The 27,121-nt window shown below is 34.3% G+C and overlaps 1 protein-coding gene across 4 annotated transcripts in view; it reads right to left on the bottom strand.

Moving 5' to 3' along the window:
• Nucleotides 1-27,121, bottom strand: part of NIPBL (NIPBL cohesin loading factor) — a 202,867-nt gene that overhangs the window by 49,908 nt on the left and 125,838 nt on the right. For all 4 annotated transcript variants that reach the window (XM_030331112.2, XM_030331102.2, XM_030331128.2 and 1 more), the window contains 14 exons: nt 22,119-22,301; nt 17,520-17,717; nt 17,193-17,264; nt 17,015-17,104; nt 15,350-15,453; nt 12,256-12,342; nt 9,697-9,928; nt 8,129-8,280; nt 7,487-7,567; nt 6,929-7,029; nt 5,481-5,619; nt 3,691-3,773; nt 2,712-2,844; nt 1,819-1,962 (listed from right to left, as the gene is read on the bottom strand). In XM_030331112.2, the coding sequence (XP_030186972.1) occupies nt 1,819-1,962; nt 2,712-2,844; nt 3,691-3,773; nt 5,481-5,619; nt 6,929-7,029; nt 7,487-7,567; nt 8,129-8,280; nt 9,697-9,928; nt 12,256-12,342; nt 15,350-15,453; nt 17,015-17,104; nt 17,193-17,264; nt 17,520-17,717; nt 22,119-22,301 (1,799 nt within the window). The remainder of the gene's footprint in view (nt 1-1,818; nt 1,963-2,711; nt 2,845-3,690; nt 3,774-5,480; nt 5,620-6,928; nt 7,030-7,486; nt 7,568-8,128; nt 8,281-9,696; nt 9,929-12,255; nt 12,343-15,349; nt 15,454-17,014; nt 17,105-17,192; nt 17,265-17,519; nt 17,718-22,118; nt 22,302-27,121) is intronic.

Below are 27,121 nucleotides of genomic sequence, written 5' to 3' on the forward strand. Positions count from 1 at the left end.
AAATATACAGTAGCAGGTGAGCTGTTCACTTGATCTAGGAATAGAATCTTTAGTTCCTGTCAAGAACAAGACACAGCCAGAAATGAACTGAGCTGGCATTCATGTCTATAGCTTTATACTCTAGCTTTACCACATGAAATGCCAAAATGGTTTAGAATATCTCTAAGTAGAAAACAAAGATTTTAATAACCTTTGTTCTCAGAGTGTGATGAAATGGTCCATGGAGAAATTCATCATAGCACTGTAAACTAGTACACTGTAAACTTCCAAGAGCAATGTGGATGTATGTCAAGAACCGTAAGAATACTTACAAATGACCCTTCCCCTCAAGTTTTACAGTGTACAATCTACATGGTCGTATGTAACAAATAAGTTGTAGGTTCACTCTAAGAAATACTGAAAGGCACCTGGCACCTACATCTTGGTTTCTAAATTACCATTCTCCAACAAAAAGAACAGTAATATTTGGTGAAACGGCAGATTCCAGGGCTGAGGCAATGAAAGTAAGAGAGCTCCTGAAACATCTTGTGCCACAAAGTAAAGTTCTCAAAGAAAGATGGTAACATATCAAAAAGACACAAAAGTCAGCTAAAAGGGGCTCTCACAGGTCAATTCTAGGATAAATGGAACATTAAAATAATGATAGCAATAAATTATAATCTAGGAAATAGAATGGGAATGGCAGTGTTAAATGGTAGTATTACATTAATGGTAATTTCTTGCTTTTGAGAACTGTATTGTGGATATTTAAGCAAGAGTTCTTGTTTGTGGAAAATATACACTAAACAGTGTTTTTCAAACTTCAGCATTCATTAGAATCACCTGGAGGGTCTATCAAAAAACAGTGCTGGGCCCCACCCCTAGAATTTCTGATTTAGTAGATGAGTCCTGAGAATTTATATTTCCAGCAAGTCCTTAGGTGATGTTAATATTAGTACCTCTTGTCTAGGGAATCATACTTTGAAATTCAAGGGTATTGGGAGGCAGTAAGTGTGCTCAAATAGTTAAAAAAAAATGACAAACAGATATGCAAGCATGTATATTTTGAAAAAGAAATGTTACATAAAGATAAAGCAATGTTATAAATTGTTGACAAGTAAGGAATTTGGGTGAAAGGTTTGTGGGAACTCTTTGCATTATTCCTATAACTTTTCTGTAAGTTTAAAATTATTTCAAAATACAAAGTATAATAAAAAATATTAGAGGCATTTCTAATGGCCAGCATGAATATGATTATGAATGTTAAAAAAAAAGGTATAAAGAAAATGAAAACAGTTGTGTATGGTAGGATTAGAGATCATTTACCAATTTTCTTAAGTAACTTTTAGCATTATTACCACCTCGTTCACACTTAAAAAAATAAGTGAAGCAACAATAATTTTTTTTTTGCCAAACATGAAAACTAATATAGTAAAATGAAAAGAAGTCTTCCTCCTCACCCTTCCCCAATATAAAATGATACACAAATTTCAAAGGTAGAAAACAATTTGGGAGTGCTAAATCAACATCTTAGTAAATTAAAGACTTAAATAAAACTTAGTTAAATAAAATAGAAAACAGCATCATACATTCATAAAAGCAGTTCACACAAAGAAATTAGACTAATGATTTATATAAATCACTTAAAACTTCCTGTTAGACACTATAATTCACTCTAAGGTATTAACTTTCTCTGTGGGGTTTTTGAAAAGTCCACTTTTGGAAATGCATGATCTTATTTTGAATTTATAAAATGAAATGTAACACTAATATAAGAATACCTAAAGAAAGTACTTAACTAATATTTATTCCCATAATTTTAATCCTTGATCTCAATACCTGTTTTAAAATTCGTTCTATTGACCCTTGATCCATTTTGCTTGTAACGGCATCTTTCCTTAATCGTGCAGCAACAGTTCCAAGGTAATCAAGAGATGCCACTCTTAAAGCCATCTCTGTTGACTTGTTACTGAATTGATGAACCTAAACATCAAAATAATCTTTATTTAATCAATTTATGACATTTTTAATAGCAATTTATCATACAAATTCCAAATCTATGTTGTATTATTTGAAATTTAAGTATTTTTTCTTGTGATATTGTCCCATGAAGTGGTTGCTTTCTGAACATTTTCATTAAAAAAAAGTACAGATTAAACCTAAGAACACAGTCATGTTTGTTAAAAATGTAGGCTCAACTGTTTATTTGTATGTTTTCCAGTTCACAGAATGTAAGGGTCCCAAAAGCTTTGTAACGATTTGTATTGCAGAAGTCTAAATATAGTTTAAAAATAAAAAGAGAAATCATAATATTTCTTTGCATTTTCCTATTGTATTACATGAGAATTAGAAAGTGTCATGTTTTTAGATATTCTTAATGATAAAAAAGAATTCACATTAATCAGTTTCATGCTTTGAAATGAATTAACTATAATAATTTATGATTGAGTATTGAGATGCTTTTAACTAACAATATACTTCCAACCCCACCCCAAAGTTTTTAAAGTACTGTTATCTTCTGTAATGAAATGAAAGCACCAAAAGTCACAAGATTTCAAAGTTTTCTACCAAATATTGACAGTATTGTGTACAGTTATGCACATGCAAAAATAAAGATGCAATGGTCATATTTCCTTACACATTTTTAAAGAATTCATCATCTGTGAATCAGAGTACATCCTCATTATGTTGTCTTCTAGTAATCTAATAATCTTTAAATGCTATACTCTTACCAACAGTCTCCCTAACAAACTAAGGAGTAGTTCAGCAGCTGGCCATTCAGGCTTATTGACTGTTGAAAGAAGGTCTTGAACAAAATTTTCAAATAGTGGTCTGTAATCTTCTTCACCTTGCTTACTACCACATCTGTTCAAAGATAAATAAGGAAAAGCCTGTGAATTTAGGTGACTTGTCCATCAATATGATTGAAATTTTGTTAACTAAGCTTTCTCTTCCCCATATCTAATAATAAGGTATAAGAGAGTACATTAAATATAAATAACATGGCTTAAAATGAATCTATTTCTCAAATTTCATTCTTCCCTCTATTATAGGTAATTCATTTATTGACTATTATAAACATTAACTTTCCGGCAAGTACACCACATTTTTTAAAATGACTACTCTTTTTCTGAGATTACCACAAATTCCTATGAAGGCCAAGTAAACCTCTCTCCACAAACTTTCCTATCAATTAGAATGCCCCCAAATTTACTGAAGAAAAATTATAGAATTTCAATCTGGTACTTTAACTTGTGGAGTCAAACATATAAGCTAGCTCACAAGATTTAGGATTTTTAATATTTCTTTTTTGTTTTTTTAATTTTTTTTTTCCAACATTTATTTATTTTTGGGACAGAGAGAGAGAGACAGAGCATGAACGGGGGAGGGGCAGAGAGAGGGAGACACAGAATCGGAAACAGGCTCCAGGCTCCGAGCCATCAGCCCAGAGCCTGACGCGGGGCTCGAACTCACGGACCGCGAGATCGTGACCTGGCTGAAGTCGGACGCTTAACCGACTGCGCCACCCAGGCGCCCCTAGGATTTTTAATATTTCAACTGCCTCATTTTAAACATCAGGAATTCAAGGGCCAAGGTGACACATTCAAGGTTCAGGTTACGGCAGGAAACTGGATTAACCATTTATATACAATAAAGGAACTATTTTCTATCCTGGGGAAATAAAAATCAGATTATGTTAATTTTGCTCACTTTTTAAGGAAGATGGAAAGGAAGTTTTGGGCTGTTCTCATGGCTGTTTCATAAGAGTTGGTAATGACAACATCTTGGTCAACCTAGATTGAGAAAAATGAATTTATATAGGTATAAAAAATAACCAAAAAAAAAAAAAAAAAGGTTAGTTCAGTTGCTATTGCCATGTTACTACTGAATAGGGGTGATACATTTAAACACTAAGAAGCTTAGACTATTCTTTTATATATAAAGAAATAAGCTACAATTAGCAAACACATTTTCTTAAATTTTTTTTAAATAAAAAATTTTTTTTCTTAAAAATTTTTTAATGTTTATTTATTTTTGAGAGAGAAAGAGACAGGGGAGGGGTAGCGAGAGAGAGGGAGACACAGAATCTGAAGCAGGCTTCAGGCTCTGAGCTGTCAGCACAGAGCCCAATGTGGGGCTCGAACCCACAAATTGCGTGACTGTGACCTGAGCGGAAGTCGGTCACTCAATCAACTGAACCACCCAGGCACCCTTAGTAAACACATTTAAATACCTTATAAAAACTAAATAAAAATATTGACTTCATTTTAATTTATTAAAATATGCAAGACTAACAAATGTGGTTAAGCAAATGCGGTATCAATAATTTCTTATGATCTAGGTGAGCAGAAACTGACTGAAAATACAAAAAGAATTTAGAAAAAGACAATCCAAGCTCAAAGTTTATGAAATGGTGAAATATAATGCAAAAGAAAATTCAATTCCTTTATTAGAAATTTAAAGAACGGGATATAAACAGTCTGTTCAAAGTTTCAGAAATCCAATGGTGAATAAATACATGAAAAAGCTCACTAGTTACCAGGAATATACAAAATAAAATATGGTATCATTTCAGACTGACCAGAATAAATAAAATCCAACAGAAAGAAAGCTAAAATACCACTTTGTTGAGCAAACTGACAAGTTAAAAATGCATGTACACTATTTAATATTCTACTTCTAAGTATACCTAGAGAAACTCTTAAGTTGTGATACAGTTATATATGTTTAAGTAAAAGGAATCTGGTATTAGTTTTACGTATTAATAACAATGTTGACTGAAAAAATTAGCTATATCACTTCTGTAAAATAAAAAAATTCTACATTAAATTTATGCAGATAAATAAATAAATATATGGAAGGAGCTAAACATTCTCATGATACCTGTTACCAAAGATAAGGAAGGAAAGACAGGAGAGAAAAATCAGATTGGGACAGTGACCTCAACTTTCTTGATCTGCATTTTTCACTTATTCATTTACTTAATTTTATATATATATATAAAATTATGGTAATACTATAAGAACCTGGAAAAATTATAAGCATTGATAGGTAAAAGCCATAAAACCAAAAGCAAATCTTAGCTATAATTTACTCAACAGTGAGAATGTTCATTACTTCTGCATGAAAATTAATTACATTTTATTACATATTATTACAATTATATGTATGCATTAGTATAGACAGTTATAATAATCACTTACACATCCACTATCTCACTTCAACTTACAAGGTGATACAAAAGGCTTGTTAGGTATTATCATACCCAATTTACAACTGAGCAAACAAACTCATATTAAAATGATCTATATGTTTTGTGACTAGTAGATAAAATCGTCAGTACCAGAACTCAGGTTTCCTAAAAACTAATCCTGTGCTCTATATAAGGATCCTAAAGACCAGTCTTAAAAGTCCTAATTAAGAACTTCAGTTTTACAAGAATCGTAGAGAATTTAGGTGCTGCTTCCTATAAAAGTATGGAGTTATAAAAGATTCCTTACTTTTTTATTTGAGTCCTCTTCTGAATTAGAGTCCTTCTCCGATGATGGTAAATGTACAACACACTGAATTAGTTGCAAAACCAGTGCTGTAACCATCTGAATATACATAGGCTCTCCATCCATATCACTACTATTTAACCTTTAATGAAGAAGAAAATATTTAAATCATACAAAGAACGAAGAGAAGTTCAACTTGACTCGTCATGTTATCATCTGAAAATTCAGGACGCTTTACCAATATTTCTAGACATTATCTTTAGTGCTTACAATAGTGTCCTTATGTCTGTTTTTAATAAATTAGAAAAAATACCAATTCAATGCCTATAAATACTTAATTAAAGTGGTCAAAGGAAAAATACAATATTTAATACAAATTTCTATACTTTATATGCACTGCAGATAAAAATTTATAAATGGATAGTATCAAACATTTCTCAAAATGATTTTTAAAATGAGGAAAGTCTTCAAGATTTCCAAATGCCCATGCATTCTGGTACTCATTTTCTTATTAAAATTTGCTACACAGTCAGCTCTTGATCATCTATCCTAGGGTACGAGGCCAGTGGCACAGAATGTAAAAAATCAAATTCTAAATCTTCAATTCTAAAGATACGGTAAAGGTGTAAGACTTCTCTTATATGCTGATAGTTTTTCTTTAGGTTTAATAAGACTATACACAATGAGGCTAAAAAATTAAGGTAAAAATAATTATTTTATGTAAGATAGCTTTCAAAGCAATCTAAACATAATCCTATATGCCAGGTTAATACACTTAATCAGTCAGGAATATTATAATGATAGTTATGATAATGATACCCTATGACAACAAAGAAAATCATGCTGACCACAGCAGTATATAACATTTCTCAGTTACTCTGTGCTTACTGAATTAAGAGCCTTTAGTCTCCATGACTTCCTACTATAAAAGGATTAAATCTAAGTTCCTTAGTATGGCCTATAAAACACTGGAACTGCCTTTGACTTTTTCAAGCCCTATTTTCTATTATGGCTTAACCAAGGATGATTTTGACCCTCAGGGGACATCTGCCAGTGTCTGGAGAAAATTTTGGTTGTGCCAATTAGAAGGGGAGGCAGTGGTTCTCTTGTCACCTAGAAGGTATAAGTCAGGGATGCTGCTAAGCATCTTGCAATGTATACAACAACAGTCTTGTACAATAAAGTATTATCTATCCAAAATGTCCACAGCACCAAGACTGAAAAACCTCATCATAGATTTTTACACTTGAGGATGAAGGAACTTCTTTAAGTCCCCCAAATATGCACTGTTTTTGCACATATCTGAGTTATTCTTCATGCTGCTCTGACTGAATTGCCTCGCTTTTATCTGATCACTAAAATAAAAATCAGGGATGATGAGGAATAAATATATAAGGATTATAATATAATGTAATTCTTCATTGTACTTGGTCTTTGCTATAATTAGTTACCTGAAGTTCCTCAAACTCCTCTTGCTGGTTGGTAATCTTGCAAGTGAAGTAAAAATTTCTTCCAAAATTAACTGCCTATGTTTTTCATATCTTGAGAATACCTGTTTAGTAATTATAAGATTTCAAATTATTATAATTATTTGAAAACAGAAATACTATATCACGTGATAAAAAATATCTGCCATTTAAAATAAAAATGTTTTCAACATCTTCAATGACAATGACTTAATCTGTACAACTTTTCCATCATTAATTATAATAACATTCTTGTAGAAGTTAGAATATACTAGTTTCATTTATAGGAGTATGCTACCTTAGAGATGAAAGACAAGATTTAAGTGATTTTAAATAATTTTGATTTAATTGTAGATATTCAGGAATTATTAACTGAAGTATTTTTAAAAGTTTAGAAGTGTTTAAAATGTAAGGCACACAAAAACAGTCTTTATGTTGAAATAAATCTATGGAAAACTTGAATCTGCATTAATGTTGGCAAGTTTGGATATATTTTTCTGGGGGGGGGGGGGATAACAAAAAGTATGAATTGATTATACTTACTGCAGTGACTAACTTAATGGCACACAATTGTAGTTCACTGACATTTTCCACAAAAAATGGTGTTATTCCCATTGATGATACCTGTACACATAAAAAAGTAATCAGTATACATCTCTAGTTAATTTCAGAAACAGTCTACATTAACTAAATTTCAAAACATTCATAAACTTACCAGAAAAAACTGAGACAGCATTTTCTTTACGCTCATTAATCATCAGTATCTACCTAGTTCTGTTTCTGCTCCTTTCACCCTCAAACACATCAGCACATACCTTCCTTTATAGTGGCCATTCCTCTGATCTCCCCATGTTGGGTTGATAAATCTCACAAGAATATAAAGAAACAAAACATTTTGCTACTCTGGATGAAAATATCCTGGCATATTTCAAAGGAAATGATCATTTATCTCTAAACTTTAAATTCTAGAATTTAAATTCTACATTCACCTATCCTGTGCCCTAAATGTTTCTTTTTAAAACTTCCCCAGACTTGTATTTCTTCACTGTAGATATACTCTGAATGGAAAAAATTAACATAGTGATGCCATTATTACTGAGTAAGCAAGGTTATACTGAACTCAGACCCTGTATTCTTAAGTCATTTGGTCTAGAAATGTAACAAAATGCTTCAAAAAACACTTACCTGAAGAATTGTTGTGTCTGTGAGAAGTTGTATCTCTAGCAATTCTGATAAGCTGCTAACAATGTCACAAACTTTATTATAAAGCATTACTATTACTCTCTGCTTGTGGGTAGAACATTTAGCCCGTTTTGCTTTTGAACTTAACAAGCCTCCTAAAATGAAAAAAAATTCAAAACAAGTAATTTATCAACTTTTAATAATTTTTAATAAACAGTAATAAAACTGTTTTATGAATTAAGGGAACACTTTTCTAGGGGGAGGGGGTGGCACATAAATATACAACATGGCAAATAAAGCTGGTATTTATTAAAACAGAAATATTCTCGGGGCCTCTGGGTGGCTCAGTTGGCTAAGCATCCGACTCAGGTCATTATCTCAGTTTGCGAGATTGAGCCCCACGTGGAGGTCTACACTGTCAATGCAGCTTGGGATTCTATCTCTCCCTGTCTCTCTGACCCTCCCCTCCTTGCTCCCTCTCTCTCAAAAATAAACAAATATTTAAAAAAAAAGAAATTTATTCTCTAGGGATATTTAGATAGTAGTCGTTCTTTTTTTTGTAAGTTTATTTATTTCGAGAGAGAGAGACAGAGAGACAGAATATTCCAAGCAGGCTCTGCACTATCAGCATGAGCCCAATGCAGGACTTGATCTCACGAATGGTGAGATCATGACCTAAGCCAAAACCAAGAGTCCGATGCTTAACTGACTGAGCCATCCATGCGCCCTGTAAGTAATCATTCTTGTAACAGATAATCTATGGCACATTTCAGTGGCTACCAAAATTCTTATAAAATACTTACCTTTCTATTTTTTCTCATTGGTGCAGAATGGTAAGATTCTATTTCCCTTTCCATTAACTTGCAATTATTAAACAATAAGTAATTAATTATAGATTATTCATGAACACCTAGTATATCCCCCTCTTTTTATTAAAAAAAAAATTTTTTTTAACATTTATTTATTTTTCAGAGAAAGAGACAGAGTGAACAGGAGAGGGCAGAGACAGAGGGAGACACAGAATTGGAAACAGGCTCCAGGCTCTGAGCCGTCAGAACAGAGCCCAACACAGGGCTGGAACCCGTGACTCATGATATCATGCCCTGAGCCGAAGCTGGACGCTTAACCAACTGAGCCACCCAGGTGCCCTCCTCTCTTTTTAAATATATATACGTTAACTATTTCACTGTTCATTTATAAAGGTTATAAATAAGACAAAGAATATACATCTTGAATCAATTCATTTTGTGGATAACCTATATTCTGCATAAAATTAGGGGGAAGGGATAAATAGAACCAAAAGCTCATATTATCTGGGATTTTTCCCTAACCAGTAGAAATTGCTTCTAATATATGTAAATATTTGCTAAAGAAATTACACTTAAACAGTACTAGATTAACTAAAAGTTCTATACTCTAGGTAAATTAAAGCCAGTATTTATTATAACTTATGGGATGTAATAATTTTTAGCCATTTTAAGTTCTTGCATTCTGACCCATCCAACATAATAAAATTATAGAATAATTTGACATTATACTCAACAGCTTTCAATATAAAAAGGCAAACCAACCTCCATGAGGATCTAGTCTGTAAACAGGATCATACTGAGGATAGAGCGTATTCTGCAAATGAAATTTAGTGTATTGTATAACTCTTTCAATTACATCCTCAATATATACAGCTTTTGGCATGTTAGGGGATGTCATAATGTTGATAGTTGTAAGACAGGCATCTGCTGATTTTGTAACTCTCTCCATAATAAGGTCTCTCCATAATCTTTCTTCTTCTTCAGTATCGTTATTCTATAAAATAGCACATTGTTAGTGAAATGGAAACAAACACATTTTTAGGTTAAAATATATATTAAAAAAGAGGGATATTTGATTTTCCCTAGTGGAAACATATTAAATATTTTTATGTATGTACTTTTTTTTTTTTTTAAAGTAAGCTCTACACCCAATGTGAGGCTTGAACTCACGACCCTGAGGTCAAGAGTCATATGCTCTACTGCCAGTCAAGTGCCCCAGTGCGTGTACATGCATGAACATCAGGAATGAAGTACAAAACTGATATTACTTTTAAGATTTTTATTTCAAAGTTTTCAAACATAATATACTCTATCTCCTAATTTCACCACTAGATGACACTCCAATGACAAAATTATAGTTATCTTTATCTTCTATGTACTTTATCCAAACCTAAGATTTATTAGCTAAAGACTGTAATTTATATAAATAATTTTGTGTTTGGTATATAAACATTATGACAGTCAAAACTTTGTTAAGTTCTGCTTGCTATTGTGAGAACGAAGCAAATATGAAAACAACAGTAGACCTCACTTAAAAGTAGTAAAATGTAATAGTCTCATTCCTATTACTTGTTTTCAAACATCACCATATTTTTGAAACAGAGATTAAAGTGGTTATTATGCAGACTACTGAAAACATAATTTATTTTCTGAAATGGATAATTCAACTGACAGAAGACTGCATTTTAATTTACATACTAGCAACTTACATTATAATTGGGAAGGAGTGCTTTTAATCTTACTTTGAGAGTGAGAATCCTATCACATCCTTAATTTATGAAATACAAACTTTACACTCCAGGAATACTTTCAAATGCATGTTATTCAAAGCTTATATACATTGGGAAATGAAACAAACAAAATCATGATATATGTAAAGCAGAGAAGGGCTTTCTAATCACTAATGCCTAAAAACTCCATTATTTTTTCCTACTTCTCTAAGCTTTTTTTCATTTTACTGCTTACATACCTACTCAAAAAAATAAGATAAAGTAGCCTTTCTTAGACAATAAAATTGTTGTATGGAACAGTCAGTTAAGAACGTTCATCATTCATGCCAAATGTTAAGGCTACCCGCAACACATTAAATAATGCTAAGGCTTCAGGAAGTAGAATAATTTCAGTAAGACTGAGTCTGCCAGCTCTCCAGAACTCTAGATTCTTGACATTTGTTAGAATTTCTTGTCAAAGTCTTTTAAAAAAATTTGTAGATTAAGGACGTAGTAGATTGCCACTATAGGTTTCTCTAGGCCCTCTGTTTCTCATTCAAAAACTAATTTAAAAAGGGCATTGGAAAAATATAGATATATTTAATAGAAATATCGTGAGATTAATTTTCTAGATTTTTTATTCCATGTAGATCACTTAGCAATCCTGTGGCTTCTACAAATACCAAGAACACTTCTCTCATAAGATCCAGTGCATGTACTAAGTGTTTTAGGATACATCAAAAGTGTTAATAGTGGTTACTGCTAGATGAGAATATGGACGGACCGTTTTGAGCTTGTTGTGTTTTGGAAATTTTCTATAATAAATACAATAGTTTTGTAATCAGGTTTTAAAAATAAGGAAAATTCAGTAAATCAAAACTTTCCCAAATTCTTATCTCATAATAAATGCCTATAAGCATCAGTGTTTCTATTTATTAATGGTAGAGCTATCAAGATCAATTCAAATATAGACATGATTTTGAAAGTCAGCTACACTGCTAGGAAGGTAGATTCCAGGTCATTTATTTCAATCAGTTTATAAACCATTACATTATGTTGCTACTGCTTTTCACATAAAGGTACTAAAATACATTAACATTTGCTAATGTTTATTGAGAACTTAAGATGTGGAGACACTGTTAAGTACTTAACATGAATTATTTGATTTAATCTTTTCAATGACCATTTGAACAAGGTATAAAAATGGTATATAAGGATTCCTGTTTTAGGATACATTAGGAAATCAACATAAAGTTTCTAACTATTTAATTCTTCAGGAAAGGTCAAGAAAAAGAATTACTATCATTTCATAAATGAAAAAATATTTTAAACACACTCATCCACTTACACAAGGAAGAGCATAATGTAAGATTAAAGATCAGTTCTGTAAACTGAAATGAATTTAAATCTGTTGCTTATGTCAAAGCAGTGAACTGACAATGTAATTTTGAATTACTAAATGTAATTTAGCAGCAGCACTAATGAACATAACTAGCAAATGGTAGTTTAGCTTAAATTAATGAAATTTGGGATTTCCCTACAAATCAAAGTTCTTTTGAAAAAACTTTAGTAAAGGTAAAGGTAAAATTAATAATATGGATCTTAAACTTACATGATTTAACAAAGTGGAAAGCTTGGACCCATCTTGAATATTCTTCTCCAAGATATTTAGGACTTTCACAGTTTTGTCAGTGGAAAGCTGAAATAGCAACACAATTTTTTAAAATCAATCATTTGTAAAAGTAATAAATTATTCAAGAAACATTGTGTACAATTATCACCTTTGGGCTACAGAATATATTAAAGAGTGAGAAAAGAAAATTTTCCCACTTAGATTCTCTATTTAAATCTGAATTATGTAGAGAATTAATCCCTTGTTTCTCAAGGACAGAAAAGCAAACAAAGAATGGGCACAAATGCACATTACTACTCTTAACATATAGCTTGTGAAGATTGAGTTTGTTCTGATGCCTGGCCCCTGTTCTTGTGGCAGTGACCCTGAACATGCATATGAACGAACGAACACACACGCATACTGAGACTTTACGTTTATTTTTTGGAGAGAGAGAGAAGGAACACAAGTGGGGGAGGATCAGAGAGAGAGAGGGAGACAGAATCGGAAGTAGGCTCCAGGCTCTGAGCTGTCAACACAGAGCAGCATGTGGGGCTCCAACCCATGAACTGTGAGATCATGACCTGAGCAAGTTGGATGCTTAACCAACTGAGCCCCTAAATTTTTATTTTAATGTTTATTTTTGAGAGAGAGAGAGACAGAGTGCAAGCGGGAGAGGGACAGAGAGAGAGGGAGACACAGAATCTGAAGCAGGCTCCAGGCTCTAAGCTGTCAGCACAGAGCAGGACGTGGGGCTTGAACCCATGAACTGTGAGATCATGACCTGAGCCGAAGTCGGATGCTTAACCAACTGAGCCCCTAAATTTTTTTTTTAATGTTTATTTTTGAGAGAGAGAGAGACAGAGTGCGAGTGGGAGTGGGCAGAGAGAGAGGGAGACACAGAATCTGAAGCAGGGTCCAGGCTCTAAGCTGTCAGCACAGAGCCCAACACGGGGTTTGAACCCATGAACCGTGAGATCATGACTGGAGCCAAAGTTGGATGCTTAACCCGACTGAGCCACCCAGGGGCCCCAAACTACCAAGACTTAAAAAAAAAAAAAAAAAAAAAAAAAAAAAAAAAAGGTTATTTATTTTGAAAGAGAGAAGCGGTGGGGAAGAAAAATGGGCACACAAGTCAGGGAGGGGCAGAGAGAGAGAATCCCAAGCAGGCTCCACACTGTCAGCACAAAGCCTGACACAGAGCAAGATCTCACGAACTGTGAGATCATGACCTGAGCCAAAATCAAGGGTCCAACACAGCCAACTGAGCCACCGAGGTGCCCCTAAACTACTGAGACTTTGGTAAACTTCCCATACTTTGAAAATACTCAGCAAATTCACTTTGTGAAACAGAAATAATAGCTATATATAATAACAGAATTTATGAAATAAACTTAGGATTGGAAGTGTCATCTCAGAAAACTGATGACATATTCCTATACAATAAATCAATCTCTCTCTCTGGACATAGCAATACTATGAACTAATAGCACATTAATTATTGGTTAACTATGTGATATGTCTGGCTTTAAAACACAAATTCATGGAAACCCTTGTGCACTACTGGTGGGAATGTAATTGGGTGCAGCCACTATGGAAAACAATACGGAGGGTCCTCAAAAAACTAAAAATAGAACTACCATAAGATCCATCAATTCCACTTCTGGGTATTTATGTGAAGGAGAAGAAAACACTAACTTAAAAAGATATATGCACCCCCATGTTCACTGCATCATTATTTACAATAGCCAAGACATGGAAGCATCCACAGTGTCCAGAGATGGATGAATGGGCAAACAAAATGTGGTATATACATGATGGAATATTATTTTGCCATAAAAAAGGAAATCTTGCCATATGTGACAACATGATTGGTCCTTGAGGGCATTACACTGAGAGAAATAAGTCAAAGACAAATGACATATGATCTCCCCTGTGGAATCTAAAACCAACAAAAACCAACCCAATTCACAGATACAGAGAACAGATAATTCTGTACAACAGGGAACCTGCCCTGGTTAGAAGAGGAGAGGGGCACCTGGATGGCTCAGGTCATGATCTTATGGTTTGTGAGATCGAGCCCAGCGTCTAGCTCTGTGCTGACAGCATGGAGCCTGCCTGGGATTCTCTCTCTCTGCCCCTCCCACTCATACGTTCTCTCTCGCTCTCTCTCAAAATAAATAAATAAATTTAAAAAAAAAAAAAGAGAGAAGAGGAGGAGAGAGGATTCATCTTGGAATTGTATCTGCACAGCAATCATGCAGTAGTTTAGGAAGTGAATGGTGGCTCATAAAGATTATAGGAAGCCATCCCTTGATGCTGTCACTATTGTCTGAAGTTATTATCAATGAAAAATACTCTGCTATTTCATTAGAAAAGAATGAGACTATTTAGCAACAGAGAGCTCACAGGAAAGACAACTCACAAAAATTATTATAAAGCCTACAGCAATGAGACTATGTACTTATTAACAATTAATGTGCTGAAACTGTAGCATTACCCTTTTACCACTCTAAATGGCTAAAGCAAACGCCAAGGAAAAATTTAGTGTATTTGTACATTTAAATAATCTGAATATCTGAGACAATAACAAGAAAAACAGTGGGAAAAAAAATCCAGGCCCATGCCTCTTTCGGTGCAATGAGATACAGTTTTCTTTTCTTTTTTTTTTTTAATTTTTTTTTCAGCGCTTATTTATTTTTGGGACAGAGAGAGACAGAGCATGAACGGGGGAGGGGCAGAGAGAGAGGGAGACACAGAATAGGAAACAGGCTCCAGGCTCTGAGCCATCAGCCCAGAGCCCGACGCGGGGCTCGAACTCACGGACCGCGAGATCGTGACCTGGCTGAAGTCGGACGCCCAACTGACTGCGCCACCCAGGCGCCCCGAGATACAGTTTTCTTTAGAATAATTTACAGAATACTTCTTTGATTCAAGTTAAAAAAAAAAAAAAATTCAGTTAGCCTCTCAGAAGGCAACCAGAAATTGTTTTCAGTATTATTTACTTTATGTAAACTTTGTAATTTGCCTTGGAAACTTTAATTTCAAAGATCAGACCTTAAGTAAATATATAAAATTTACTTTAGTGAGATACCTTATCCATTATACCCATTGCTTTAATTTTAGCAGATTCACTGCCGAGTTCATTAAGCTGGTGTTTTCCTAAGAGAAGTTCCTGAGGAATTTCATCATCATCACCTGAAAAACCAAACCAAACAATTAAGGGAGAATACATAGCTCAAAATAGTAAGTTTCATTTTTTAATAAAATTTCTGGACACATAGACAAATACAAACAAACAAATAACAACCTAAGAGGCTTCTGCACACCTCAAGCGCACCCCTAACAAGCGAGGACAGGGATTAAAACTAGAGCTCTGACTGGGATGGAAAGAGGACTCAGATCTCGTGTCTTCACTCTCAACCAAGTTCTCTGCCCCAGGGGGCTGACCTGTGTGCACTACATAACAGTCTCTCATGCTCTCTGGCTTCTGTTTGGGTACAGCTAGTGGGGTGCCCTGTCAGAAGATCTAAAGAGAAGGAGAGTGAGGTCAGGGTATTTATATCCGTGACTCCTTCCTTGTACGGTCTCCTCAGGCTGCCTATGTCCTCTGACCAAAAGGTTATTGCCTTTTTTCAAGGCAGTCTACGATATTTTTTTCCCTACAGAGTGAGAGCTCTGGTAACTTCTCTTTACCCTTGTTCCTTTCGGAGCAGCGATGGTAACAGTTTCATGGTTGTTAACCCCGGATTCTGGCACTATTCTGTCCCTAACTCTGAAACTGGTCTCTTTGTAAGTAAGTCCTCCTCAAATTATCCCAATTTGAGAGTGTCATCTGTCTTCTGGTTGGGATCTTCAATGACATGGGAGACAGTTTCTCAGCATACCACTGGAGTTTTATAAATGACAAAACTGCTACTCCAAATAATGGAGAAATGCATTAATGATACTTAGGGAAGTAACTTTGACAAAACAAATATTTTTAAAATCAAGGGTAATATAATATAAAAGGTAATATACCTTTTAAGGCATTTTCAAATAGATGGACTCATATCAGAAATTATTGTATATCACATGGCTTTTGTAAAATTAGGTAAAATGTTCGTACCAGCTGAAGGTGGCATAAAATGGTTGAGAATAGCTCTAAACACTGCAAGCACATTACATTTTTATATTTACAGATATGATCTTTACATACTATTATAAAAGGAATATATAAATATTACATTAATCCTATTGTATGTTAATTGGTTTACTATTTTGTTTTCCGTATTAGATTCTGTATTACTTGAAACCAGGAGCTGGGATATTTATCTTTGCATCTCTAGCACTTAATATATTACTGACAAAGAGCAAGTATTCAATAAATATTGGCTATAAGAATAAATGAGCAGATGCATGGGTTCCTGTTTCTGCATCCTTGCTCAAATTAGTACTTAGGTCCTTATCTAGGACCTACTCAAGTCTTACCTGCGTTAAGGTTTCCTTAATTACTCTCACCTACCTTGGTAACTGCACTTTCAGGATTCTTAAGACACTATCAATAATTAATAATACCTGATTTTTATACTAAAGTTTTCAATTTCTTGACAATATAGACTACACTTGACTCTACAACCAGATTTCAAGTTGCTTGAGAGCACTTAATCATGCCTCTGTATCTACTAGATAACTGGCAGAAAGCTAGACACATAGGTAAATAAATACATTTAAAATTGATTTTATATTTAGAAGTAAATATATATTAAAATGATTTTACCAAATGCAGTAAAATCCATATCTTCTAAATTATCCAAAATATTCTCTATTGAGGCTGTGAATCTCTTAAAAGTTGAAGAATCCATCATTTCTACAAAAAGAAAAAATAAAAACTTATTATGATCATATTACAAGTAGAATACTGAAGTTGAACACTATGAACAAAGACAAAAATTTACCTTCAGGTGTTAGTTTTGGTTCATAAGCTTTCCTCTTCTTCTGTTTTTCTTTTTTCTTCATTTTTCTAGCAACTAAATCAAACAAAAGAAATATTGAAATACAGGAAAGACAACTTAAAATATTTCTATTCTTGCGCTTAGGTTCTTCCAGAACATTAAATACTTAAACAATAACCACTGCCATTCCAAACTAAATACATACTTTTGTCTTGATTAACAATTAGGAGTTGTTAATGAACTCAGAAAAAAGTATCAAAGAGTCTTCAAAGTTAAACCCCTAAATTTAAGGTGGCTTATGTAAGAAATCCGTTGATACTGATGTATTACCCTCACTAAGGCTGGGAGGAGGAGAATAATCTTCCATGTCAGAATCTGATGGGCTTCGGTTTCGATAACGACCACCACCTGAACTCCTTCTTCCTTCATGAGAGTGGCCACTTCTCCTATGATCCCCAGAGCTTCTTCTGTCACGTTCTTCATATTCCCAAGCTTTATCATCATCTTTTTTATGTCGTTTCCTAGAGGCTAAAAGCAAATCCCCATGACAAATAATTTACCTCATTTAAAAAGACTATTAAAGCTTGTACTTCACAAATTTACCACATGGGGGAAAATCATTGTGTGGGTCTAGGAAATTCTGAGTTTTTCTGTTTAATCAGAAATATGAATTATGGTATAGAAATAGTATCACTTATTTTAGCAATATCTATCTACATTTAAATATTTTTACATGAATTTGGTTTGCTAACAAATATAGATAGGAATGTTCTGGGAATTAAACAGCGCTCATTTCAAAGAAAGATATAATCAGCGAGTCAGTAAAGATAATATCTAACCATCAGGATGAATTAAGGCATGCAAAACAATCTTTATTTAGGATTTGGATGAAAAACAGAAACACCTTAAAGCATTTAGATTACTGATGGGGAGTAGGGTTTGGAGGAAAAGTAAACTTTTGAGAAAGTGTTATAGAATATGGGGTAACCATGTATACCAACAATTAAAAGTCAAGTTAAGCCCACAATTTAGGTAAAATTCAACAGACTGATAATCTAACGTCACAGGCCTACAGAGATAGAATAAATCCATACAGTTGCAAATACTCACACTGAATTCAGTTCCCCAATAACATATTTGCTTAAACCCAAAGAAAAAAGCTTTTAAGCTTATAAATGCTATATAAACAAATTTATGTATGTTACCTTCAGTCCCTCCCCCATCTTTCCAAGGGTCTAAGCATTCTGCTAAAATCACCAGTATTGACAGGAACTTCTAGGCAGAACTGGCAAACAGATTTCATCTGACACATCAACTCTGATCAAATGGTAATAGCTGCCAAGAACATTATATTTCCTTGAGAAAGCATCATATTTCAGCAAGAAAGACTGATTAGAAATGTCTGTCCTGTGAGAGCCTGAGGGCAGTACAAGTGACAAATATTTACCATACCTGCTCTTGCATGCAGTACCAACAACTTAAAACTAGGTTAGAGAAGTAATGTGTCCTACATCTTGGGATTCTTGTTTTGACCACTTGTTGCTGACAATGAAATACTTTCTAATCGTTGAACTAAATGTGACTCCCTTGCTTTCTTGTAGCTGACTTCTATTTCAAATCCCTAACTATGATCAATACTCAAATACTTAAGACAAAAATAACACTTGAGTCCCCTTAAATTCTTAGATTTAAGGATGCCAATCTTACTAGCATAGATAGATGTATTCTACTACGCTTGTACTGGTGCCCTTATGTGTGAATAAGCAATGCCTACACTCTGGCTAATCTCACCCTTACACGCTGCCTTAGCTGTTCCTATTCGAGAATCTAGTTTGGTTTCTGGTTCTGGACCCTTCTGTCCAATCTACTGACAGTATGGCAGAAAAAGATAATTTTGTTTCCTCTTTTTGGTCATAGACTTGGCACAGAAAGATGGTTCATAAAAAAAGACAAATGTAAATGCATATATTTAAATCTCCAATGATTTTCTTCATAATTAGGCATAAATTTGACTATGAAATATGAGGAAGAAGTAGGACTTTCTCGCCTTTTGCAATTAGGGTATGCCCCAGTACGTTCTCTTAGTTGAGAGGCTGCCTTATAAACTAATATAAGGGGTGTGTGTGTGTGTGTGTGTGTGTGTGTGTGTGTGTGTCAGAGAAACATTTAGCATTCAATAAATACTTTTTCAACAAGTACTAACATACCTATCAAACATGAGGAAAAACAACTAATAAGCAAACTTGTTCAGAAAGAATTCTATGACCTCAAATATGACCTAGTCCTTTTGAAACTTAATTTCATACGAAATCCATTTCAAGCATTCAATTCTATGATTAGAAAACGCTTGAAAAATCTTACAGTTGTTAGCAAGAACATACAAAATACCATACCGGTGATAATTTTTATAGGCCTTGAAGATTTTTTTTCACATCCATTAAACTTTAGGAAATTTGGATAAAAATAGGATGGCAAATTAGAAAAAATTCCTACCCAACTTCTATGATACAGTGTGTTGTAATAAGGTTATCAGGATCCCAATTCATTGTTACTAGTTTATTCTTTTGCTATTACTCTCAAGAAGTAGGGGAGGAGCTCAGTAGACAGGTAGATAAAATATGACTTGAGTGTCTTCCACCTTCCCTAACTTTCACCTACATTGCTCTTTAGCTTACATCTTCCCTCCTTCCCCAGCAACACACTGACCTTGTAGTTGTGCTATGGCTATCCAGATCTATGTGGCCCAACTTTCAAAGTTACCCCTCAACCTTTCCCCCATCCTTCAACAAAACAATTGCCTTAGTTTTAGATTTTCAGGAGTGCAATTTGATTAAACTGCAGTAAAACCTTAAGTTTCAAACGGTCTCTCTCCAAGCAGCATAATGCTCGTGTTTATGTTCTCATACTACTTTTACATTTTGTACTACACTATATTCTCACTGCATTGTTTTTGTTGTGGTATAATGACAATGTGTTTATGTAAACTACCAATTGCAATTCCTCCATCTCTCAAATCAGCGGCTCCAGAGTAAATTTTTCTATAGTTACTTGTATAGAAATTAGAAAAACAGGAAGCTACTCTGAAGTCTCTTAAAAAATCCAGAGAAACTTTTCTTCTTCCTAGCAAGGGCTGAAGCTGAGGTTCTCTGATACGAGCTTTCAGTACACTTGGAAACAGATATAACAGGGTTCATGGCTTTAAGACGACACTAAGTGCTTCCATAAGATAAAATGAGAGCTCTCCTAAGAGAAAGCAAGGAAAAGAATAGTGGCTGCACTCATGACAAACATAAGGCATGTGTGGCTCTCTTCTCTTACACTTGATGGCCATTTCTGATTGTGCCATCCTTTCTACTTAACTGCAAGGTAGCTTCAAAATTCTCCTCAGCTTAGCAATGAGAGGAGTTCAGCCGCTCTCAGTGAAATGGGAGTTGAAGTGTGATTTGCAATCAGTCTGCAATTAAAGAACTCCTCCTTCTTAACTACTCCCTTTAGAAATGGGTGATGTTTTAGGGAGCAGGAGAGAGAGTGAAGGAGAGGCATGTCTATAAAGGGGAGTGAGTTTATGAGCCACCAGATCTCCTTTCTCCTATCCCTTTCCAGAATATATGTTCCCATATGACCAAAATGTTTGATTATAATAAAAAAGTGTTAAGTTTAGCCATTGAAATATATTCCATGTAAATACATCTCATGAGAATACAAATGATAACAATTGTACATATAATTGTCAGATTAACTTTGCTATATATTTTATTTCAATTTTAAAACTTTCTTCAGATTTGTTCAGTATTTATAGCCTACTGCTCATAGCTCAAGAGCTCACAATTTAAAGAAAATCAGAGTAAATGAACATTAAAAACTTTGGAGGAGGTGAAGGATTTCCATCAGCAATATACATTTAAAATTGGCAGCATGCATCTGTCCTTCCTGCCCTTGCTTGTCACACCTCAATCTATGGAAACTAGGTGGAAAAGGTAGAATACACTGGAGGTCTTCCCAGTTCTTTTGGTCAAAATGACTAAGTCAGTTGGCACACAAGTGAAGATCTCCCATAGTCTGTTTCCACTGAATGCCGTTTAAGTCAAACAAGGTTGCTGACCCCTCTTGGCTAGGCTCAATTCTCTTGCTCCAGAAGAAGGAAGATAGGGATAAAAGAGAAGAACTTTTTCAGTGGACCAGTAGGAAGACAGGCGAGGTATAGCAAGTCTAGTGCAAAGACAGGTGATCACAGTGTTGTAGAGAGGTAGCTGTGTAGTGAAGAAGCCAGCTCTGGAAAACAGTGAAACAAGGGAGGAATTCCAGGACACAGCTGGGCAAAAAGGAGAAGCCAGGTCCAAACCACACAGATAATTGGCAATGTGGCTAATCCATTCATAATTTAGTGATAGTATGGTTTTAAATATTTCTTCACCTGGCTATCTCCTATGTGTCCTTCAAGACTCAACTCAAGTGTCACCTCTTCCAGTAAGCGTTCCCTGAAACCCAAGTATAATTTTGATGTCAATCCAATGTGCTCCCATAGCACCCTGGATTTACTTATTATCACTGTACTTTTCTCACTGTGCTACAACTGTTTACATATTTCCCCCATTAGACTGAAGGCTCTTTAAAGACAGGGGCCACATCTTATTTATATTTTTAATCTCAGTGCCTAACATATATAGTAGGAACTCAATAAATGTTTGCTAAATACAGACACATACCTGTGTTATTTGACACTAATCATAGCTCATTAAATTTTTTTTTCTTGGTGCCAACTGATCTCATCTGTCACACGTTTTTTAGTATAAAGAAAAAGCCTTGCTATACTAAGTTATTGAGAATTAAGATCACTGTACTGTTCCTAACCCCCCAAATTATGAATGAGACAAACATATCAACCTGCGTTTTAATTCTAAAGTAATAATAAAATTATGGGATACTTACATTCAAAAGCTTCATCACTATCATTATCTTCATCTGAACTGATTTCAGCATATTTTGGCTTTTCATTAACTGTGCTACGCTTGCGTTTATTCATTTTCACACGTTCACAAAGTGGCATGGTGGATTCAATTTCTGCCAGAAGTTCGGGGGGTAATTCTTTTAACACTGATTGATCTATACTACCTATTAATGAAAGGTAAGAAAAAAATTTAAATCTGAAGATAAAAGGGAAATTTTAACTAAATTAGAACAAAGAAAATGAAATACTAGTATTTATATACGTTTTCTAAGTCAGCTTTGTATTTTAATAAAACACATATTTAAAACTGTAATAGGCTCAACCCTGACCTGATAATGCAGTTTTTATACATGTATCATTATATAACAACTTAAAAAATATAAAAAGGGTAGTTATATCATCAGTTTTTGATATAATGCCTTCATTTGTCTGCACAGACTAAAAACTTTCTAAAACTATGAATCCACTGGCATTGACTAGCGTATTTGTACTAGGGGATTCATTTTGCATTCTTGGTAGCACCCCCATTTGTTTTACAGAGGTCTATACCCGTTAGTTTGAAAGTAAGGCTCTCTCTCCGTGCAGATTAGAAGAGTTGGAAGACACTTAGCACCTCCTTCTCTTCATCTATGATCTTGGTGGTTGTGTGATATGGCTGAGACTAGAGTTTTACATGCTTTTACCTATCACTGTCTATTCGAGAGGCATGGTAATGCCTTTAGTATTCCAAAGAACTTCCTCAAACAGATAAACCAATATATGCATTTAACTGAAGATAAAGGAACATGAAAGGCAGGATAAACAAAACAAAAATATTTTAAAATATAATTGTCTATAATTGAAAATAGTAAATTCAAGTCTGTCATGAAATAAGTTCATATTTTCCCATGAAAAAGTAATGACGGAATAAAAATATATCAGCATAATAACATTAACATAATATTTACTATTTAATCCTACACACATACACACAAATACACAAACACTACAAATGAAGAAATAAATTCTTAACATCTTATTGAGAGCTTAAAAATAAAGAAGTAGCAAAAGCTATTTATTCAGGATAATTTGTCCTTGATGATGACAATTTTAACTTACTTTACTTACCCTTGTAAATTTTTTAGTGGAAGTACAAAAATGAGGTCTTAGCTGCTAAATTTTAGAAACTGGGAGCAAAGAGTACTTTAGTGGATTATAACGGGGAGTATTAGTAACTATAATCAACATTAACACTACAACATTTGAATTTTAATAGTGCTTATGTAAAGGATAAAAATAAATCATGACAAAAATGAATGGGTACTGATTAAGATAATTTCAAAGCCTCAGTATTCAATCCCAATAATTTAAGAATATAAAACATAGCTTATTAATCTCAATGGAAGAATAATCTTTTTTTTATTCTTCATGCAATTTTTATTGAACATCATGAAAGAGTTATTTCAGTAACCTTTAGTCTTTTACTCTTCTAAGGACACGCATAGCAAAAATTTTACCCAATAAAGATGTAATACTTGTGACTGGTAGTATTCCAAAGAATTCATTGCTGAGAATCCTGACAGACTAATGTTGAGTGTAACTTATCTGTGTCACTTTCAAATCATGTAACATTACTCTGTGCTGGCTTTCTTAATTTAACTGTACTTTATCAGTGAGGTCTTTTCAGAATATTGCTACAAGTAAAAGAAACCAACTTTAGCTTTGGATTGTCCATATGTTCAGCCCAAAGGTAAATACAAAATACATCTCATGTAAAAGTCCTTAACGTCTTGAGCACCTCTAATTAAATGTGTGGTTCTTTTTTGATGGAAGGATCATGTCTTCTAGTATTTACCTTCCCCTTTCCACATGGCCTATAATTTATCTTAATTTATTTTAATAATTTATAAATGCTCAATAAATGCTTTCTGATTACCTGTCATTCACAATTTCCTATGATCACTTACAAACTTCCTGTATAATTTCTGAATTGCTAGATTTTAGAGGCAAATGAAGACATTTCCCAAATTAAAAAAAAAAAAAATGGAAGTACTGTCCTTTTTGTACTCCTGAAATGTTATAAGCTTTTGGGGTATTTAAATAATGATAGCCCCTGGTGCCTGAGTGGCTCAGTGAGTTAAGCATCCAACTCTTGACTTCAGCTCAGGTCATGATCTCACGGTTTGTGAGATAGAGTCCCATGTCAGGCTCCATGACGACAGTGCAGAGCCTACTTGGGATTCTCTCTCTCCTGCTCTCTCTACCTCTCTCCTGTGTGCTCTCGCTCTCTCTCAAACAAAACATTAAAAAAAAAAATAAGTAGAGATAGCGCCAAAGTATTTGGCCTTTAATCCATCATGACATTTTTTAAAAAGCCAATTTACCTGATTATGTTCTGCTTAAATTCCCATTCTCAAAGACATATACTGACCTGATACATATCCCAGAATAAAAATTATCCTATGGATAAGTATACAATAGATAATCAAGGGTCAATATATGTATTGGTACTTGTAGTCTCTTTACAATGGTTTGTGAGATCACCAGAGCAAGGACTCTGCTCTCTTTCTCTCTTTTAAAAAACTCCTCACAATAGCCAGACATAGAAAACTTAATATCATGTATATGTTAAAGCAGGCACCAAAGTTTATTCATTGTAGTTTACCATCTCTTATTCCCTAAATCATAAAAATACAATCAGATTTAAGAGCTTTTCTATTAGGTCGATCATTTTAACCTCTGTATAACTGAATGGTACAGCAACATAATTCAAAGACCAAGTGTTTAATTTCTGAAGATAACCCAACTTAAGAAAAAACGAATCCAGCAACAGGTAATGTCTCTCAATGTATCATCCTCCAAAAGTAACCTCTGTTTCATTTTGAATAGAAACATCTATTCCAAAGGTTTAGGCATTTTCTCAATTAAACACATCCTTTCTTCCTTTTAATAAAACACTTTATAAACTGACTCAGCTAGGTCCCTTGATTATAAAGAATAAGAGATAAAATGTTAGACTTTCCTATACTCACATTCGGGTTCTTTACTACATTATCAAGGACTGAATAACTGACTCAGCTTCAAAAGATCTGAATAAACAGTGAGTACGTCAAATGATGCCTATGATGTATTGGTTATGTTCTTTCCCCTAAATTAGGAACTAGCAATTGTTTAATTGCAAAATAATGTCTATTTCTTAACACAACTAGAAACTAGACTTTAGAAATTATTGTTTATGGAGGACCTGGGTGGCTTAGTCAGTTAAGCGTCTGACTTTGGCTCAGGTCACAATCTCACAGTTCATGGGTGCAGCCCCGCATCGGGCTCTGTGCTAACAACTCAGTCTGGAGCCTGCTTCGGATTCTATGTCTCTGTCTCTCTCTCTGTCTCTCTCTGCCCTTCCCTGGTTTGTGCTCTCTCTCAAAAATAAAATAAACATTAAAAAAAAAAAAAAAGAAATTGTTTGTAGGGTTATTGTTCTTAAAAAATTCAGATTGCTAGTACCTGATGATTATCTTTCTCACCTCACTTCTCCCATTCCAACTACTTTATTGTTTAAATCAGGTGTTTGAATTACCACAAAATTTTAAGTTACTGGCTTGAGGGGATAATGTCATTTAGTCACAATTTTGTGAATATCACACTTTCAGCTTTTGTAGGTATATACTCCATTAGATGTAGCGCACCTCTATTTTCTAGCTCTAATAAGGCTAAAAGAATACATTTACTTCTAGATATGGTACATTTTAGGAACCTTGGATTTCTAGTCTAAATTACTTATATTAGCACATTTAGCAGATTATTAAAACCAGACTACTAAAAGTCTCAAAGAGTCACTGATTAGATAACAATGTATAATTTGGGAGTGCCTGAGTGGCTCAGTCAGTTAAGCGTCCGATTTTGGCTCAGGTCATATCTCACGGTTCGTGAGTTTGTGAGTTCGAGCCCTGTGTCGGGCTCTGTGCTGACAGCTCAGAGCCTGGAGCCTGCTTCAGATTCTATGTCTCCCTCTCCGCTGCTTGCACTCTGTCTCTCACATTGTGTCAAAAATAAATAAACATTAAAAAAAAATGTGTTATTTGTTTTTTTAAGTGAAACAAACAACCCCGAGATTAAAATAAATGAACTCTTTGGGACTAAAGATTCAGACAGTGGAAACCAGTCATGTTCAGAAACAAACCAAGAAACTCACATAAAACTCCAAATTATGTAAGTCATAAAAACATCTTAGGCATAATGTAGTTCAGGGACAATTCTTCCAATAACCTACTCAAATTACAAAGGAGTAGCATCAAATGGATCTTTAACCCCAAATACAGGCAATCTGCCTGTCGTGTAACCCTAAGTGGGTTAATACAGTTTGAAGAAGATACATATTTTTGGTAGAAATGGTTCCTAAATGCAAGCCAACTTCTTTACTTAAAGCCACTATTAAGAAGTGCATCTAAGTAGCATAAATTGTGGATTACATAGCCCTGAAATATGGCAACAGTTGGGAGGTAGAAACAAAAAGCAACAACCTAAAGAGAAACTAAAAAAAAGTATGGTTCAACTATGAGACCAGGACACTGAATGTTCCTTTCACAGGGACCATAAGATTACCTAACCTGATGGCAGTACTACGGATAAAGAGGAAGACTGTGCACTAGGGACCAAAATCTGCAGTGAACGTAGGGACATAGAAGATTGCTGTCCAAAGTTTTGAGGTCGGGTGCCTGGGTGGCTTAGTGGGTTGAGCATCCGACTTTGACTCAGGTCATGATTTCGTGGTTCATGGGTTTAAGCCTTGCGTTGGGCTCTGTGCTGACAGCTCACAGCCTTGAGCCTGCTTCGGATTCTGTGTCTCCCTCTCTCTCTGCCCTCCCCCGCTTGCACTCTATATCTCTCTCTCAAAAATAAATAAACATTAAAAAAAAATTTTGGAGGTCACAAAACAATGACCTTAGGGGAAAAACTTTGACACGTACATTTTAGCAATTACAGGTGACACTTAACATGTTTGAAC

The sequence above is a fragment of the Lynx canadensis genome, chromosome A1 (genome assembly GCF_007474595.2).
Source record: "Lynx canadensis isolate LIC74 chromosome A1, mLynCan4.pri.v2, whole genome shotgun sequence".
Lineage (NCBI taxonomy): Eukaryota > Metazoa > Chordata > Mammalia > Carnivora > Felidae > Lynx > Lynx canadensis.